We start from the raw sequence: 19,357 nt of genomic DNA, 5'->3' as shown, positions 1-19,357 counted from the left end.
ACCAAGTCCAGAAAAGTATCAGAAAATCTAAACTCAAAACAAATTCACTATCACCATTTGTGGTGATAGCTCTGCTATGCTAGCAAAAACTTTTGCAATGTCTGATTTCATAGAACAGTGGGGTAAATCTCTAATATTTGTCTTTCAAAACTCTTTACATATTACTATCTCAGCTGTTAAAGAAATATGTTGAATACACACTAAGCACCTGGAACTTGCTTATCACTGTTAAAATGATTAGCGCTAACTAATGGTTAGCTACAGAACATATATGAAGCAAATGGAAAATGATGGAAGAGGTAGCAACCTGTATGAGAGCAAAAAAGGCCCAAAGATTTGAGCTCATGTAATATTTCTGACGTTTTCATGACTCCATAATTACATGAACATAAGGTTACAGGTCATTGTTTATTTTCTGTTACGAATGCATCCAAGCATGTAATCCATTCACTGAATTTATATTATTTGATAGATCAACTTATCAGCTATGGTGTAATGAAAGCAAATTACAAAACAATTAAATGTGTAAAAGTGAATCTGTCACTTCAGTTGCAGTATGGTTACTTGTGAGTGGGTAGGGTGATTGAAATGTTCCAAAGAAATATAATAAGTTAATGGGAGGATGGTGCATTCAGGAATGGGTGAGGTAGGGGGTTGAGAGTGTTTGTACACATACTAAATGTTTTACAGTTCGTTCAGCAGTGTATGCTGCTGTAAAAGGCATTTTTTCCAGTTCATTAAATCATTGGAACAAACATCCATATATAGATACATGGTATTAAACATTCATGGCCATTAAGAGCATAGGGGAATCTTCCCCTGTGTCACACAGACAAAATTATTTCCTGGATATCACCACATATTTTTTTTTTCTCTTTTTTTCATCATTGCCATCCAAAAGCCTCACAACTACGTAACAGGAAGCCGCATCCTTTTGTAATCAAAATCATTTCCCAAAACAAACAAAACAAAAGTGTGCTACCGAGAGTACACAAAAATCATCAGTGGTGTAGATATTGTCAATATCACTGTCATTATTCCTTTTATGATTACTCATATACCACACATAGATCATGATTTACATTCAAGCAGGACAGTGGAGCCCTGTAAAACCTGTTTGATCTTATGAGGCACTCCCCAGTTAACAGGTAATATAATCAGAGGACTTCAGTAGCTTTGTTTAGGTTGTTTCCATTGCCAAGTCAGTGTTTAAAAACAGGGAAAGCATCCGTTGTAAAAATAGACTCAGGAGGCACTAGAACTACAAACACATTAGTTGTTATTGCCTATTTGTTCCATGTCTGTTTTAATCAGGGCCTCGTTTCCCAAAAGTATCTTAGACATTTGTAAAAGTCATCTTATGAAGCGTCTTTTACATGCAAGTTGTTTGCTGAAAACTATCTTAAACCTTTATCTTTCCATTTTTCTCACAGAAGTGGGCCTTAATGGAGATCCTAAAAAAGTGGTTTTGATGGGAGAGTTAAAACACTTGCCAAATCCATGTCTGAAAAAACATTTTGCTCAGAAACAGGGTACATGAAATGGGTTTTATCAGTCAAGCACATAGAAGCGTGCATTCTGTATGTTCAATTTCTAGCTGAAACAGCAGAGTCACAAATTTGAGTCAAGGTCTGTGCTTACACTGACAAAGCAGCCTATGGTGCTGTGAGGTAAGTTATTCATTTGCATTTAAAAGCAACATCTGCCTTGAACATCCCAAAAAAAAAGACATTATCATAAGCAGCTTTTCCAATATTGCATCTCTTGTTTACAAAATGTATGCTAAATTACATTTGGGAATTTACACAATTAATTATTTGTCATGTTTTTACAAGTGGTCTATCAGTTCATCTATTCATCTGTTCCACACAATGCTGTAATTGCTTTGTCACATGCAAATTCTTGATTTGCTGAAACCAACCAACCAAGAAGGTAATATGTAAGGTAGACCTATTTTATGGTGGGTAGCTTACCTCCCTGTGATATAGACACTTACAATTGAATGTTTTTTGGTTGTTGAATAACTGTGAGTAAAGTAGCTTGCATATTGTATTGTAATCACAACTTGGTGTTTAACTTACCTATTCCTATTCATCAAACTCATCATCACTTCTTGAACAGACTTAAATAGAGTGACTTTTATCGGGAAACAAGGCCCAGACCTGTTATCCTGATTTAGAGAGTAAACCAGAGATTACTACAATACTTTGGTTCCATATATACAACCATCACAATAAAAGGGTTTAATTATTGTGCTTAATTTGATAATTATCTGACTTGCTACTAAGTCTGATATTCTTCAGTGTCTTACTGAACAGGGGTTTTGTATGATTGTGTGAGGATTTGATAGTGTGAAATATGTGAGTATGTGTGAATGAAAAAAATTTTGTTGAGTTTGTGCATGTGACATACCAGCCCTTGGGTTGGTTAAAGATTGGGAGTTTTTAGCAGTGGTCAGATACCAGTCCTGTCACTGTAGAAAGGTGTGACATGAAACATGTAGCAGTGTGTGCACACTCTCACGGGCTTCACCTGACCGTATCTTGGCAGCGGAGCAGAGTGCGACGAACAGCGAGAACAAAAAATCTGAAAAGATTTGAGCATATATATGTATATATATATATATAAACACACACACATAAGCTACTTAAACACAAGCAGTCAAAGGAAGAAAGACATCTCAAGGACCAGAAAAGCACCCACACTAAAAGAAATATATATAGCAATCCACAGAACTGGTACACGTACTTATAGTAGAGGTCATCTGTTCTACTTTACCTTTCCACAACTCCGACAGTGGTGTTTTCTACGGATGACAGTGAATGGTGCCTTACAGGCTATGCAGGAATTACAGGCTTCGTCTGGCACCCACTCTGGTGGATCTGAGTGGAGCAGAGCAAAGAATCAGTATGACAGTGATGTGCCTCCCATACACTCCAAGTGACTAGTCACACCAAGCAATGTTTCTACACAACACTCTGATTTAAACAGCTCTGACAGCTTTACTACTGGGCTTGGAGCGCTTCAGAGCGAACAACCCACAATCCGTAAAAAGTTCTGAGAGTGGATGCATCTTTTACTGACCTTCAAACTGTCCCTCACGTGCTTTAGCTGCTAGCTCAGATGAAGAGATCGTCTCCTGACAGAGAGCACAGTCCTCCAACACAGCACTACCCAGCCCTGGAGCTGCAGGAAAGAGACGAGAAATCATGTTGGAATAGTCCTGGTTTTAAAGGGGGGGAAATATACGCACACCTCTTAGGAGCTACTGAAATAGTGTGGGCCAGTTTTCTGCTGTATGGTCTTTTTGATTAGACAGATGCTGCTCGTTTAATTGGACTAAACAATCACATTATTTGAAATCGGCTGCTTCATGAAAGCTGAATTGTTCTAAATAATGAGCTACCTTTTTTCTGTTTTTCATTGTCTCCCTGCTCAGATTTTGTTGCCATGACTTCAAAAAGTGTCTTGAGGATGCTCCTTAAGTCACTTGCGTAGTTTGTTTGTAGTTGATCAGCCACACCTGGAAATACATTATTAATGAATGGATGAACAGGATATCTGTGCTTCAACCCAGGCTCAGTTTCTCCTACAGCTGATGAAAATCTACACCTGAGGAAAACCATTGAGACAGAAGTGCATGTAACCTACCTGATATGCAAACAAAAAGGCGGTGGATGAGGTCACTGCTACTGTGGAAACGCGAGCGGATTTTCTTGTGAGCAGCCATCTTGGCAGCCTGCAGGGCCAGCTGAATCTCCTGATGGTCCAGATCTTCAGATGTGTCTGAGCTGGTGGTCAGACTACTAACAGGGCTGAGAGACAGTAAGAGAAACAGTTAATAAAAGTATGGTAACAAGTAAAAGTATAGTGATGGAAAGCCATACAAACAAGAGAAGGTGGAGAGAGACTGACTGCTCAAGTTAATACATACCGTTGTAGATTTACAATGTTACAAATAAATAATTTGACAAATCATAATGCAGTACTACTGAATAGTCTTAATTTTTTTTTAGCAATTCATAATGCATTACAACTGTATAAACTTTACTAACTGGCTCAAATTAATAAATGAAACTACAAGCATAATTTTTACCTGGTTGTATATGTACTTGAAAGACTGCATGATGTCACAGACACACACTCACAGTCACTGCTTGTGACTGAACTGAGAGGTGACTCCTGAGAACTGTTGTACATCATTCAGGAAAGAAAGTCAGGGAAACAAAATAGAGAAAATTGAGGAAGAAATAAAAAATAATTTGATGAGCAACTTAAAAAAATGGTAAATCATGTGAAGTTTAATAATTAAAAGCCATTTGGAAGTGATACTGATGGAAGAAGCCACACTGCAAAAAGAAAAAAGGCAACTAATACTGATGACAATAAAGTAAAATAAAGTGCTTTGAGAGAAGCAAACTGAGGAAAGCAGATACATTTTACAGAAACATATACACACACCTGGAGCTCTTTTTACTCTCTTCCTTGGTGTGCTTTTCCACCCCTCCTTGTCTCTCCTGTGACTTCCTGCCAGCCTTGGTCTGAGGATTACAACAGGATTCTAGAGCCCCTCTTCTGGAATCCCCATCCTGGGATGACAGGAGCCCTGAGTTGCTCGCTAGGCAAGGAGCCTGGGAGAGAAACTCCATCTCTCTCTCCTCCTTCACCATGCCCTCATTTGCACAGTCTTGAGACAAGGGTGTGAGGTGGGCCTTGGGAGGGGGTAGGGGCAGGGGCAAGGGTGCATCTCCCTTTCCTGCATTGCTGTTCCCTACTGCACTTTGGATGACAGAGCTAGTGACCGTAAGGTGAGTTTTGGGTTGGTCGAATCCCAGTGGCAAACCTCGGCCTGCAATACCGGTGGTCTCCATAGAAGCCGCATCATCGTGGTTGTCATCACAACCCCCAGCACAGCAAACACATGAGTTAAGCAGGCAGCGTGTTGCTACCAAGGCTCCGTCCTCTGCCCTGCCCTCTGAACCATCTGAAGAGCGAGGCAAGACCACTGAAAGCTCTGATAGGCTGGGAGACCGCGGGTTGAATATTACTGTTGCTGAGAGTTTCATCCCTCCCATACGATGCGCGATGACTTCTGCAGTCTCTGCTCCTACTTCCTCACGCGTGGTACCCCACCCATTGACATGTGATAATGGCTCAGGGGCTCCTGTGGGCTTAGAGGAGGAAGAATGTGTGTGGCAGTCCTGATTAGCTAGCTCTTCTGACTGGCAGGCACTTAGCCAACCATTACAAGACGTTACAGCTGAATGGGAAGGTTCTGTGTGTACAGGGTCTATGAGGGGAGGGTTTTGCTGTTGGGAGGAGGTGCCTTGACAGATGTTCTGCGCACTGCTTAGTAATTCTCCTACAACTACTCCTGCTTCTAGGTCTTCCATGAAGAACACTCTGTCTTCTTCCTCCTGGTACCGGTGAGGTGCTCGGCGAGGAGAGGCCTCAGTGCTGGAGCTCCCACTAGATCCCTCATAGTAGGGCTGAGATTGGTGAGCTGGAGACTGTCTCTGACTGGGAGGGGAGAGCAGTGTAGACATCTGGTCACCCACACGATGCACCATCATATTCAGCTGCTCGATCTCCTCTTCATCGTATTGCATAGAGCAGGCCAAATCTGTCTCAGTACCCTCCTCTGCCTCATGCTGAGGTTCCTGAACAGGCTCCAACTCCTTCTCCTCGTTCCGCTTTCCTTGGTCCTCAGGCTGAGCAGCACATACAGTCAAGTCCACCACTGCCTCCTCTTCCTCCCCACTCTCCATCACGTCACATGACTCTTCTGGTTTACTTTCTGCAGTGTCGGAAGTGGATGGGTCAGGAGCTGTAGGCAGACTGTGCCCCACAGGAAACTCTCCATCTTGAGAAATGCAGAGACTTCGTTCCAGGGTCATCAGCTCTTCTTCAGTGAGAGTCTGCAGCAGGTCTCTAAAATCCAAATACAAATGTGTACATAAACAGATCAAACAAAGAGAATCCCCAGTTGATACTTACAAAATAATTAGTTAGACCACTTGAAGGAAAAGTTTACCAGTGAAAATGTCAACTGTCAAACTAACATATCTTAACCTGGTGAAAGGCTATTACAAGACTACCTGATCTTCCTCAGTAAAGTGCGAAAGGGTCGAAAAAGCTCAGACATGTCCTCTGGTTTGCGGTCCAGGTCAAGAGGGCCTTCAGAATAGACAACCAGACCACTGATAAAAACAAGGGACAGTAAGATAAATGTTCATATTTTTCTCATTCTATTTAAGACGAAGTTTAGGTTAGGGACAGTGGGCAGACAGGTAGAGGGCAGATGACAGAGACATTGAGAAGGAAAGTAAAAACAGAAAAAAAACTCGATTATGAGGTGTGAGAGGATCAAAGAGACACATCTCTTACCATACAATGGCTAGCCTGGGTATTGTAAACATGAGAGCAGGTTCATAGTCATCAATCATATCTTGTGTGAGATAGCCAAGTTTGAGAGCTCTGCCAAAGTAAAAAACAATCACATTTCAAATTACAGGGGTTTTTTTCAGTCTATCACATCAACATAACACTTCGTTTGTTTGTATCCAAGTTCTACCATGAGATGAAAGGGCCATTAAAGTAGTGCTGCATTACCATTACATTTTGCAGGATGAAGGATGAAGCCCAATTTTCAGCTTTAGGCATGCAGGCACTCAACTTTATTTTTTAATTTAAACACACAAGACACTGCTGGAATGAACAGAAAGGCTAAAATTTACACATATCTGCTAAAAATATTATAATAATAACTACTATAAAAATACTATAATAAATACTATATTAGTCAGTAGTTTTTCCCCCCACCTGTCTCTAGCTCTTACCTCTCTACTGTCTCACAGAACAGTACAATCACTTCCTGCTGTACATAATACTCTTTTGGGGATTTCACAGGCACCATGGCTGATACGTAACTGGAAAAAAGAACACAAATACATCTGTTTCAGTAAGACCTCACATTTAGTTAAGTATGTACAAGTGCAGAGATCTACACTTAGGTATCACAGAGTCTACAGTTGTTTTACAACACTGTGGCTAAAGAATTTTGCTTTTGCAAATAAGTGTGAACATACCAAAGCTCAAACTCTGCAAAAAGGCTGTCAAACTGGCGCAATGCCTCCTTCATGCGGTCTGTGTAAAAGTTGAGGTCTCGTAGAGCTTGGTCACGTGTGATGTTGCGCACCTCTTCCAGACTCCGTGTCAGGTCTTTGGCCAGGGGTCTCATTGCCATGCTTTCAATCTCACGGTTCATGATGATGGATCCTGCTGCTAAACACTGAAAAGCCACGAGGTAACAGACAATGTTATTGTTATGGGTGCTCCAAGGCAGCAAAGGTTAAAAAAAAAAAAAAAAAAAAAAAGGACTCAAGACTTTTTACATATGTGATTATTAATGAGATATCCACACAAGAGGGAAAATAAAACTATGCAAAGCCCAAAATCAAGAGGGCTGAAAGTCTCTGTTCCCCAATTTTTTTACCAGCTGATTGTAACTAAACCTCAAATCTTTGAACTGTAAGCCAGCTAAACCAAGCATTTGTTTAGTCAGTCACTAAGTTTTGCTCAGGTGACGTATGGCACTCATAAACTATGGAAACCTAATTCAAACCCCCTTGATTGAATGCTTTTGATCCACGGAGCTGTATTATGTTAACATATTATTACTCTGGGTTTCTCACATTGGTTTTTGGCACTGGACTGTTTAATTGTAAGGCCCTTTGCAAACTAAGAAAGATGTTCTACCTCTGCCCCAAACCAGAGTTGCCCTGCTAGGTTGTCATGACGTATCTCCTCTGGGAATTTCACACAGAAGTCCCTGTTTGCTCTGTCACCGGGGATACATTCATCCATGATCTGGTTTATAATATTCAATACATTGTCCTGAAAAGTAGATGTTCAAAAGAAAGTATAGTTAGAAGATATCCAATTTTTTATACATATGCATACCGTGTATATGAAATGAATATTACAAATAGGCTGTTTTTGACAATATTTCAGTTTATCTGCATTTTCAGGAAACTGCATGGGATCTGAATCTTGCAACTTTTGTCCACCCACAGTAAAATTCATCATCCTCACAATATAATAAACAACATGAGAGAACGCTCTCCCTAGCTGACCTGACCATGAGCTGATTTCATGTACTCAAGTTTACCACTTATGCACAAGTTTATCTGGGATAAATTTGGAGTAAAAAACTTTACTGCAAAAAAGTAAAGGATTACTGCTTTGCACACAAACAAATTAACAGCTATGAAATCATACACAATGTCAATTATGTCACAAAACTCATTTCAGGTGGTCATCACTGATCATTTGCAAAAACATTAAAGGTAAATGTATCAGGTGCCTCTTATTTTGTTTGTCAGCTTGGCTTCTCTACTTGATCAAAACACATTATACACACACATACACGAGAGCTCACATGAGTCTAACTCAGGATGCAGTTACCTGGCAGGAGCGGAACTGGTTGACTAGTAGGGTGCATCTCTGTGGATCCTTCCTGCCATCCAAACTGTCTAGCTCTGAGGCCACCTGGTTCAGCTCCTCATCAGCATAATAAAACTGAGCCAAGAGCTGTGGGTCGGACCTCTTCAAGGCAAAGGAGACGAAAAGAGCAGAAGTCACAAAAAACTAGCCAAAGGCAACATATCAAATGAATAAAAAAGTGAACTATGCAACATTACACAGTTCTTGGTCTGAGGTGTCCCATAACATTATTTTTTAGAAAAACACAACATGAAATTTCACTGAATTAACATAAAAATGTAAGTATAATAGATTCAAGGGCAGTATCTCTTCAATCTGTTTAGTTTGCTTATGGAAACAGAAGGGAGGTGAGCCATGACTGCAATAAATGTTTGGGGAACAGGGAAGAGAAAGTTTTTACCCCGAGTAGAGTATGGTGCACAGAGTGTATATAACAATGAAAGCTTTTGGATTCCATCATTACACTCAACATGTCACACTTTTACTCAGACCGCCCGGACTCCACAGACGTACTATTACATTTCATTTTGCCTCCACCTAGACTACAAAAGACAGCCAGCATAAAAGACAGACAACCAGCCATACCCCTGGTGAATTTTGTCTCCTTCAAACTGCTGTTTGTCCATCACAGTTGTTGAAATGACTTGTTTAGGTAGAGAAATTACTATACCTCCAGTAGTCTACTACTATGTCAACAGTAGCTCACGATACAGGACAGTGTTGTTACACTGGCAACCTGGTGTATTTTTGTAGTTATTCCATAAAGATTCTAAACTTGTAGGGCAAAAACTGTGAGTACATTTTCAGTACAATGTGTGACTGGAAGGATGTGTGATCTGGAGGCAAAAGATGCCACAGCTAGAATAAAAAGCCATTGATCTCCAAGCAGACCTTTGGCCTCTTTCAGCTGCATTCCACACTGAACAGGGAACATTCTCTGAGAACTGCATCATGGGATGTAGGAGGGGATGGTATTCCAAGATCCCTGTCACAAGTTTATCCCTGCCCCTGGCAACTGAGAGTCTAGACACTGTTTTTTATTAAATCATTAATATACTTCATTGCAAATGACGACTAGCTTAAATGAGCAAAATAAAACTATGGTTATCAACAGCAAATCAAATAACAAAAACAAAGGTTTTGGTTTTCAGTTAGATGCAGATGAGAGTCATTAGTAAAGGTGTAAATACAGGCTGATAACCCAGAGGGAAACTTACTTCGTTGCCTTTTTTAGCAGACAGACATTTTTTCAAGGCGTTGCAATACCATCACTTATGTGAATAATATACACAACAAACTGCATGATTTCTTCGTAATGCTTAAGAGTTTACATTAAACAGCCCAGGACCATAAGGACACACCTCCCTTGTATGGCTTTTGGTGATAAGACAGCAGGTGTTTTGGAAATATTTCAATACTAATCAACTAAGAGACACACTGCTGTATGAACACTGCAAAACCTGTCATCTCCCCTCAAAGCAAATCACAATGATGAAACGTTCATGTAAGATCATGTAAAAGCTAATCACTGAAAACTTAGCAATATTACAACTAACACATCTTTTTAAATGAAATTCCATAACAGTGAACGGTTCATGCTTTATGCTATGTATTTTAACTTGAGATTCTTGACATTGTGTCTGTCTGTGTGTCAGAGTTTTTGGATTTATACATACTCAGCTATAATCTGCATGAAAGAGCAAGACACGTGGCCCGCACATGGACCAGGACTGGAACTAAGAGGATTTTGCCTGGTTGAATCCTGAGCTCCGGTGTGGTAATGCTGAATGTAGTTCACCTGCCCCTGGAGCCGTGTGATGTCCAGGAATTACTTATGATACAATTATTTCAGCTGAATGTGTACTGAGAACTGATCGGAAGACAATGGCATCATATGGAGGGGGCATTTCTTTACGAATGTTTACAACTACAACTAAGCAGAGACACTGAAACTGGTGAATGCAAGGTTGACTTTTCTACTTTTCTTTTTTTTGGGGGGTGGGTGGGGGGGGGCAACAACCTCTCTCTCCTTTGTGTCCCAGTACGGAGGACAGATAACAATAAATATGCCCATACAGGGCAGGAAAACCTGGATGTAATGAAACATGTATCACATAAATTATAACATGTACCACATGGATTACAAAAAATAAGGTCATCCTGCATTGATCTCACTGACAGAACTCTTCTTGTGATGTTGCATGATTAAATGCCTTTTAACTGCTGTAGTGTAAACACAATCTAAGCAAACATATTTCTTGCAACATTTCACAGTTTAGCTTGTGCCTGGGTAGCAATAAATTAACGTCCAGTTCATTATGGGACCTAGCCGACATTTCACCATGTTCTTTTGGAAAAGGGTAGCCTACATATGGATCATTTTAACATGGGTTACTGATGTCTTTGCTATTATTTCAAGTAAAGCATGAGACAATCAGGAGACACCCATGCAGCCACTTCACACTGGAGTAGTGTAAACAACGTATATGTGAGCAAATTATATCTAGGCTATTCGGAGGGGAAAATTGTTGGAATGTGCCAAGATATGTGGTTTGGCACGTTCGGAGTGATTACTTAATGTTTTCGATAAGATTTTGCAAGGTGCTACTAAAATGGCGCAACATTTTAGAAGCGCCATTGTTTTTGCACTATGTTGATTAATATTTATCAGACAGTGCAGTTTGACCTGCGTCACACTAACTCATGTAACGCAAGAAGAAACTTTGACACGCAGCGTTTACCTGAACACTAGTGAGGGAGGTGTTCATAACACACTTGCATACGCGGTATTATCTTCACGTCATTCTCCTCATTGTTCGTTATAGTAAAAGTTATTCAAGGATGAAAGATGTCATTTTAATGAGAGCTGACCTGACTTTTGATTTGCTAGGCGGTCGATGTAGCTGAAAAGAGTCAGCATTTCGTATCGACAGGGTGCAGGAAATAACTACAGTAGTTTGACACCGGTAATAATTACAATTAAAGTGTAAAGAAATAAACCATGAAAAAAATAAAACTATAGAGAAATAAGTTGTGTAAAGATAATAGAAAACAACTGAACCAACCTCACAATATTCAAGATAATTTATCATCTAAAAAGTCGGCGTTGTCTTTATTGCATTGATTGTACTCTGAACTGAAGAGCAAATACTGTTACATTTTAGAGTTTTAAAATTCGAATTAAATAGATTCATACATCCAAGGTGTCATGCATACGTCCAAAACAGACACTAGCAAATAAACGTAATTTTTTTTATATAATTTTTTTACTGTAGGTGTCTAACCACAAGGCTATAGGCATTCATACTAGGCCAATCACTGGAAACAACATAACCCCAGCTAAATGACTACTGTATCAGCCAGTATACAATGGAATATACAATAACGACACAGAACACATTAAATCAAAGTCAATAACTTACCTTGGGCTTGTACAGCCACTTTCGGAACCGATTCATCATGAGCTCTCTCGCCACCTTAGGCTCCTTGCTTTGTCATCAACACTTCCGTAGCCAACGTTACCTGAAAAAAATCCAGCTCTAAGAAAATAGGTTTGCTAGCTAACGCGCTAGCTTTAACGCTAACTAACTTCAAAACGACTCAATTTTTAAACGTCTTCGTATTCTACGCTTATACCCAGTTGAAAGACAGTATTTAAGGCTTAATCCTCAAATGTGATGAAAGTAATTTTCTTCAAATGACGTTGCGTTATCATTTCGGCATTTAGCTTGCTTGCTAATGCCACAGAAAACTGAATACCCTGGCAGCGCGAGACCGATATTGCACTGCAGGGAGACTATCTAACGTAAAATTGGGTTGCCAGATGGTTTTTTCGGCGTTCCGTTTTGCTGAGATCTCTGTGTGTTTCTAAAGCTTTTCCACACTACTTTAGTCAGGTCGAATCGTTACAATTGACAAACTTATGAAGCGTCCACAGGCAACATGGCTAAGGACAAGGTGTTCATAACCTGAGTCTCCAGTATACAGTAGCTCTATAGCGTGGGTCATATGTTTTGACGTTGAAGCCGTTTGGGGGCCGTCTTTGTTCCGGGTCGTAGTTGCTGGGCAACGATCAAACATTTCACCGCAGTTGTGATATCTTTATAGGTGAAAGTCAAGGAGCACATTGAAAATTGTACTTTTAAAATCTAAACGAATGGTCATGTAACCCCACATCTAAAACAGACATCTGCCACTCGAGAGTGAACATCTGCATTTGGAGGTAAGTGACTACGCTTTCGTACTTGGAAGCAAACGGAGATCTAAAGAGGCTTTTTGTCAAGCTCATTTATTGAGTATTTTCCCAAGAAACGTCCAATCTGCACTCGTGCTGACATCCATTTGTTGTTATGATCTCAAATGAGCATTTCACAAATCTTTGAAATATTTTGCAGGGAACTCACCAAAAATTTGTGTCAAAGAACTCCAAAAACAGTTTTCCTAGTTTGCCTTTGTGTTGACTTTTTAAGTAAGTTACCTAGAACGCCACCGCATACTTCATGTGCCAGTTTCTGAATAGATGACCAACTACAAGGAGCTTATTAGAGAAGCCACGCAACTTCTTGACAAGTTTCAGGCAAACAAACATTGTGTGGACACATTTATAGAGGATGCTGGAAAGAATCTCAAGGTATCTTTAACTTATTTCAGACATGCTGTTTTCTATTAATGCTATCTATATATCTCATATTGAAATATACTGTGTTACATCTCCCAGACATTGTAAATGTGTTCATCATTTATTCTTGATTGCAGAATCTCCATGCCTCAGACAAGAAGTTTGTTCTTGATGTTGTTCATGGATGCATTTTGAACAAAAGACTAATAGATGTTGCTGTCAACATCTTCTATGATCAGAATGAGAGATGCTTGCTCAGAGCTGATCGAAATCAGTTTGCAGGTACATTTTGCATTGCAGTAGGCCCTAAATATTGCTATATGTGGCAGTAAAATACATCAAGTATTGGATATTATACCTAATACTGCATATTGACATGATTAGCATTTTATATACAAATAACATATTAATAATTATGTAAGTATTGTGTCATATTACCATTATACTGCTTTTAAAAGCATAGTTTACTCTGATGGTTAATGTACATCACTTACAACGAATTTTTTTGATAATAGGGAAGTCTTGACCTTGAATTTTGACAATACATTTATCCTTGTGTTTATTTCTCAGTTGTGTGTTGTCTTGCCATGTTTCACCTTGAGGATCATGGATTACAGTGTTTTAGTAGAATAGTCAAGTCCCTAGACACTTCAAAGATGCACAAAGTAAGTGCCCTTGAAATAGTACTGTTATATTATCATTCCTTTAAGTGGTTTAACAGTAAGAAAAATGTTTTCAACAGAATGTTCCTAAGCAATAATACTCCGCCTTGAAACCACCCAGTAAGAGCAACTGAGAACCCTGGTCACCTGTGCTCCAAAGCATTTCAAGATGGGTTGAAAGGGACTGGAGGTTCATTTGGCGGTTTGCTTTAAGTTTGCTTTAAACGTGTACTCTTCATGTTCTTTCTAATGCAACAAATCAACATTTGGGTGCATTCTGGATTGTGGCATCTTCAGTTCCTGAGCTTCTTCTTTAACGTCACCAACCTAACTACCTGGATCCAAAGCGAGTGGAATCAGATCTATGATGCTTCATATGTAGAGAGCAACTGGATAGTCCCACTGCTGAGGTAACGTGACACCCTCAGATGTGGCAATAATTCCTACTTACCAGAGCCTGTCACCTCAGTCTTAGACTGCATCTCTTTTCCATTGTTTGTGTTCTTCTACAAGAAGCATGGTTAAAGAGATCACTATTAGTGAAGTAGTAGAGCTGTACACATCTGACACATGTTGAAGTACTGTTGTGTCATCTTTGTCGTTGTCCTCAAATCTTTTGTGATCTTCAATCCTTTAAAAGCTTTGTTTTGTCAGATTATGTTTCAGGTTTAATTTAAGTTTGTTCAAATTCTTCAACTGTTTACTGTAGGTTGGAAAGTACAGGTACAAAACAGGGTTTTTGTTTTCTTAAGACTCCGATGTTCCTCTCACTAGGTGGCATTGTGAGATTGAACCTCTGCTGGAGCAACTCGCCAGCCAAATGAAAAAAGGGAATTTGCCAAAGATATCTCCCAAGAAGCACACAGAACCACAAGAGTTTGCCTTAACTAAGCCCAAGCCTCGTCCCCTTCCTGCTCCCGAGCCCATTCCACACCAGGAGAAAACCCAGCCTGTTAGTAATCAATGTATCAGGGTTTTTTTCAGTGTTTACATTATACCATGCCAAGTATGTAGGCATTGATGAAGTAGTTTCTGAAGTAATTTTGTTTATAGAATTAGTAGATATGCAAATTAACAATAACATCAACTAATAATAGGATTTATCAGTAGGATTGTGTTGTGTCGCAGGTAATAATTTGCCTGTGGATTATGATCTACAATGTTTTATGACTGCTTGAAACAGACCAAAATGATTTTCAAAAGCAGTGATTTTCTGAGCCTTGTTACATTTATTCTCATACCTGCTGATTTCACTCCAGGTGCCAGCCAGTACATACAGAGCCCCAAAGGAAATGCAGATTCTGGAAGAGGTTAAACAGAAGAACCATCAAAAATCTCTGGTGAATTTTATATTACTTTTTGAAGTATTTTAAGTACCAGACATGAAATAAAACCGATATTTTTGTTATCCATGAGCTGAAACGTTTGAATTTCCTCCCAATTACAGCAAACTCTTTATGAGGCAAACAGTTTACAATTCACATGTGCTAACCCACAGATGTCACAGAAAACTAAGGTAAAATCATATGACTGATCGCTTAATGGGCTTCTTGGATGTTCATAGATTCATCCTACTATGTAACTTTGTTACATGAAAATTGGGTGGTTCTGCTATTGGGTGGTTCACAAAACCGTTTTCAATCTTACGTGTTTATCCTTGACCACTCCCCTAGTTTGAGGTGTTTGTGTTACTGTGTCATTTCATCAGAAAGTGATTTCCCAGATTTTGGAAAGTCGCGATGCAGAACTCAAATTTGATGCACGGTTCACCTCTGGAGCCCCAGCCACCCATAAAGTCATGGTGAGAGAAAGCTCATTTGTACTGGTTTTGTCTTAACTACGATGGTCCTAAGAGTGCAATTCCTAAACAGGAAGAAAAAAACTTACTTAGGTATGCATGACAGTCTGTTAATCAGATCAAAATGTGCAACAATATTCATCTTTGACTTAAAATGACTTACTCTATATTAATGTAGTTGGTTTGAGCACTGACTGCATTGAAAGTGAAACATGGAATCTCTTTGGCTTGAATTTTCGGTATTTATTTATTTATTCTAGCTTTCTGTTGCACCGGTTGTGCATGACATTGGCTACTGCATATTTGATTTTGTAGACTGAAAATGTTTCTTCCTGTTCACACCTATATTTGTGTGTGTGATACCTTCATGCACAAGATGCAGACCAAAGACCTGAAGCTGAACAGAACAGCTATCCTGCGAGGCCGTACCCTATATAATCGACAAATGGAGGAAGAGCTACTTCGGTAAACATGTAGATAGATTTGTCAATGACACAGCTATGGAATGGCTATAGACTCACTTTACAACAGTGTCATATCTATGTCTATTTGAACAGGTTAAATCGTTTGGCTGAAGGTGCTAAGGATCCAACGTCATTCCTGCAGTGGCAGAGGGAGATGCAAGAGAAGGACCTGCAGGAACAACTTGCACAGCTGGAGCGTAGGAAACTAGAGGGACAGATTAGCCATGAGGAGACAGTGCAGGCTCAGAATCGCATCCTAGAGCTCAATCAGCAGAAAGCCCAAAGGAAAAAGGAAGAGGTGGAGAGTCCTCCTCTTTCATTTAACCAAACAAAGTTTTAAAGAATTATTTAAACATCAGCATGTGTATTGACCTCCTCTTTGTTCCTTATCGGTTCCTTAATGTGTCCACTAAAATTTCTCAGTTTTGCATATGAACCTTTAGTTTAAAGGTTAAGCTTTTAAAGACGAATCACAAAAGGGTTTTTATTATTCTGATCCATTGGCATGGACATTAGGCCAGAGTTCTCTCAATCTGAAATATATCTGAAATGTGTGTCTGGTATATGTTTTTAACGGTTTTGCACAGACTGCAGAACTGATGAGGAGATATGCAAAGAAGCGTCTTCAGGAGGAGGTTGAAATGAAAGAGCTGGTCCAACAAGTGACCAATGGACACAAAAACTCCAAAGCTACTAAAGCAAAACTACAAGAGATCAAGCAACAGATAGGTTGGTTTCTTCTTAATTTCAGTCTTGCTCTGTTTCAAAAGCTACAGAAGCACAGAAAGAAGCTCAGATTCCTTGAGATAATCACCAATATTTCCAGGAAAAACTTGAGGTATTCTGCTACCTAGCATACCCGTTCAAATTGACTGATCTCACTGGCTGAGGAAATGTCTTACATTGGAAAGGCCTTTCAAAACTGAAAAGAATGTGATGATTATTTCTGTTTGCGTGTGTACGCGTGTCTTACTCAGTGAGAGAAGTCTCGGAGCAGAGCAGGGAGCTCCTTCAGCAAGCACTGGAGGAAGCGCAGGCAGAACTCAACAAAAAGATTGAGCTCATTCATCAAATTCGGGCCATTGAATCTGTTCCCATCTCCAGATACAAGTTTTTGGATGACACAGAGGTAGGCACAGTCTTCTCACCCTGATCTTAACTCAGAGTGTGTGCAATGTCCTTAACTCAGTTCAGAATATAGGTAACTCGTTATCAGGGTATTACCCCATTTTATAAAAAGCGATGATATATTTTGTTTTTTGTCGTAATGTATTTGTCTGTAATGTGTAACGCTAAACATCCCACTGGAACACCGTATCATAAACAATTACAGAAAAGTTCATGTTTTGTTACATATTTTGGTTTTCGCTTGGTCCAAACTGTCTCTGTCTTCAGACAGCAGGTCACGGTCTGCTGTGTGAAATGTCTCTGGTGGAGCTGAGGGAGCGTTTGGCCAGGCTGAAGGATTCTGAGCAGAGGAGGCAGAAAGAACAGAGACAGAAGATCATTGAAGACAAACATGTGAAAGAGCGACTGCTTCTGGACCAAATGGATGAATTTGATCTATACAGAAAAGCTTTGAAACAAGCCTCAGAGCAAAGGTAACTTGACCATATAGCAGTTTCCACCTCCAAAACTAATATTCAAATGTTCAAGCATATGAGTGTTGTAAGTTGATTCTTCTATGATGATAGCAGGTAAATCAAAGTCTGAATTAAAAAAAAAAAAACCCTTATGAAAATGTTGGGAAACTTTTCTCTCTGTTTTATACTAATCTCTGTGTAAAAGCGTTTCACAATGTGCTGTTCCTTTTGACCCAGGCGGGCAGAGAAGGCGGCCGCTGTGATCCGGATAAAGAAGGTAGTCAGTGAGGATGAGAGAGTGCTGGCCCTTCAGAGGACCCTGGAAATGAAGCGGCAGGAGAGAGAGAAGAAGAAGAGAGAAAGAGAAGAGAAAAAGCAGAATGAGAGAACAAAAGCCAAGGAAAGCCAGTTGGCCAGAAGGGTAAAAAAATTACCTATTACATATATCATATCACATAATTGATCTTGATGTCTTTGACACTGAAGAAGTGCAAGTTAATGCAAGGTTTTATGACTCATACACATATATATGACAATTATTTATCAGCAAGAATATCTTGAGGATCAAAAAACAGTGCTGTGAAAAGAATTTACCCCTTTATGATTTTGTCTGTTCTTGCATCTTTTTGACATTGAATTTGATGAAAATGTAATTGCCCCCAGAAGTTAATATAGCTTAATTAAGAGGGTAATTAGAGTCAGCTGTTTGAATAAGTTAATATAGCTTAATTAAGAGGGTAATTAGAGTCAGCTGTTTGAATAACCAGACCTGATTTGGGCCTGCCATCCACTATAAATTTCACCAATGTAAATCCTTACCACTGACTTGGTGAAACATAGAGGCACACCATGCTATGCTCCAGAGAAATTTCTGAGGCCTCTAATAAAAAGAGGTCAGATTGTGACAAACACTCTTTCATGGCACTTTTAATAAGCTGTCGAACTCTGGACAGCACAATGAAAAATTGAATTCTGTTATCATAATTTCTGGCATTGGTGTTGTTTGATTAGACACCATCAAAATATATTTTTTAGTCATTTAAAGGGGCGGGGGGGTCACGCTTTTTATAGAGCCCATTACGACACTCACATCATTTGTCACTACCTCAGATGCTTATCTGTCATCTCATCAATCACCTGCATTTTGAGTTTTCATCAAAATGAATGAGATTTATTACAAAGTGATAAATGTTATAATGGTCTCAATTGTCAAAAAGGTGAATTTCCCCTTTAAACAAGAGTCCTCATATGCAAAAAAGAACAGGTCCAAAAAACAAATGAATTGGACCATTGCCTGGGCAGCATGTAGATGGCAATAAAATAAACCAGGCATGTAAAGATCTATTACAAATCAGAGGGGAAAAATGCCTTTTATGACATGTTTAAAGTGGTGCTCTCTAAAATGTATTTTCCCTATCCAGCAGGAACTGGGGGAGCATCTGAAACTGGAAGAGCATGAGTGGCAGGAACTGGAAGAGAATTTGAGGTGTTATGTTGAGAAAGAATGCTTAGCTGTTCAAAGAAACACTTACAGATGACATCTGTTAAAGATACTGGCACATCCTTAATCCAGTTTATCATTTTTATGGGATACTTATATACTTTAGAGCTCAATGTAACGTTTCTTTTGAATAAATGAACATATCAAAGATCACATCCTCAAGCTTGACTGAAGCATAGATTACGCATGTTGACTACACTGCACTTTGCAAGGTTTCTAACACAAA

The 19,357-nt window shown here is 39.5% G+C and overlaps 2 protein-coding genes across 4 annotated transcripts; one reads left to right on the top strand and one right to left on the bottom strand.

Moving 5' to 3' along the window:
* Nucleotides 1–1,531: 1,531 nt before the first annotated feature.
* zfyve28 (zinc finger, FYVE domain containing 28) lies at nt 1,532–12,446 on the bottom strand. 3 transcript variants are annotated; one of them, XM_030786748.1, is made up of 14 exons: nt 11,928–12,446; nt 8,467–8,607; nt 7,759–7,896; nt 7,089–7,291; nt 6,840–6,929; nt 6,388–6,477; nt 6,099–6,200; nt 4,462–5,931; nt 4,097–4,189; nt 3,652–3,815; nt 3,404–3,523; nt 3,085–3,186; nt 2,779–2,882; nt 1,532–2,586 (listed from the first exon to the last, which is right to left on the bottom strand). In XM_030786748.1, exons 1-14 carry the CDS (start codon nt 11,964–11,966, stop codon nt 2,455–2,457), a joined length of 2,988 nt encoding a protein of 995 aa, XP_030642608.1. In that variant the 5' UTR covers nt 11,967–12,446; the 3' UTR covers nt 1,532–2,454. The 3 variants fall into 3 exon arrangements, with proteins under 3 accessions (XP_030642608.1, XP_030642607.1, XP_030642610.1); XM_030786747.1 differs by having other exon boundaries at nt 3,407–3,523; XM_030786750.1 differs by having other exon boundaries at nt 3,407–3,523; nt 3,652–3,806.
* A 578-nt stretch (nt 12,447–13,024) lies between these two features.
* On the top strand, nt 13,025–19,168 carry cfap99 (cilia and flagella associated protein 99). The gene is made up of 15 exons (XM_030787438.1): nt 13,025–13,135; nt 13,261–13,405; nt 13,694–13,788; nt 14,083–14,195; nt 14,560–14,737; nt 15,045–15,125; nt 15,233–15,301; nt 15,494–15,580; nt 15,960–16,048; nt 16,141–16,345; nt 16,635–16,776; nt 17,025–17,176; nt 17,443–17,648; nt 17,868–18,051; nt 19,052–19,168. Exons 1-15 carry the CDS (start codon nt 13,025–13,027, stop codon nt 19,166–19,168), a joined length of 1,974 nt encoding a protein of 657 aa, XP_030643298.1.
* The last annotated feature ends 189 nt before the right edge of the window (nt 19,169–19,357 follow it).

Source organism: Chanos chanos, chromosome 10 (assembly GCF_902362185.1).
Source record: "Chanos chanos chromosome 10, fChaCha1.1, whole genome shotgun sequence".
In the NCBI taxonomy this organism is placed as follows: Eukaryota; Metazoa; Chordata; class Actinopteri; order Gonorynchiformes; family Chanidae; genus Chanos; species Chanos chanos.
Note: the sequence above shows the minus strand (reverse complement) of the source record. Positions and strands in the feature narration are given on the sequence as shown.

What these genes read in the sequence shown, in the direction of transcription:
- zfyve28 (XM_030786748.1), bottom strand. Translation starts at nt 11,966, where the DNA reads ATGATGAATCGGTTCCGAAAGTGGCTGTACAAGCCCAAG. An exon ending in TTCTGTGAGACAGTAGAGAG is followed by an intron (nt 6,478 to 6,839) that starts GTAAGAGCTAGA and finishes TTACTTTGGCAG; the next exon opens with AGCTCTCAAACTTGGCTATC. An exon ending in ACGTGAGGGACAGTTTGAAG is followed by an intron (nt 2,883 to 3,084) that starts GTCAGTAAAAGA and finishes TGCTCCACTCAG; the next exon opens with ATCCACCAGAGTGGGTGCCA.
- cfap99 (XM_030787438.1), top strand. Translation starts at nt 13,025, where the DNA reads ATGACCAACTACAAGGAGCTTATTAGAGAAGCCACGCAACTTCTTGAC. An exon ending in TGGATAGTCCCACTGCTGAG is followed by an intron (nt 14,196 to 14,559) that starts GTAACGTGACAC and finishes TCCTCTCACTAG; the next exon opens with GTGGCATTGTGAGATTGAAC. An exon ending in AGATGTCACAGAAAACTAAG is followed by an intron (nt 15,302 to 15,493) that starts GTAAAATCATAT and finishes TCATTTCATCAG; the next exon opens with AAAGTGATTTCCCAGATTTT.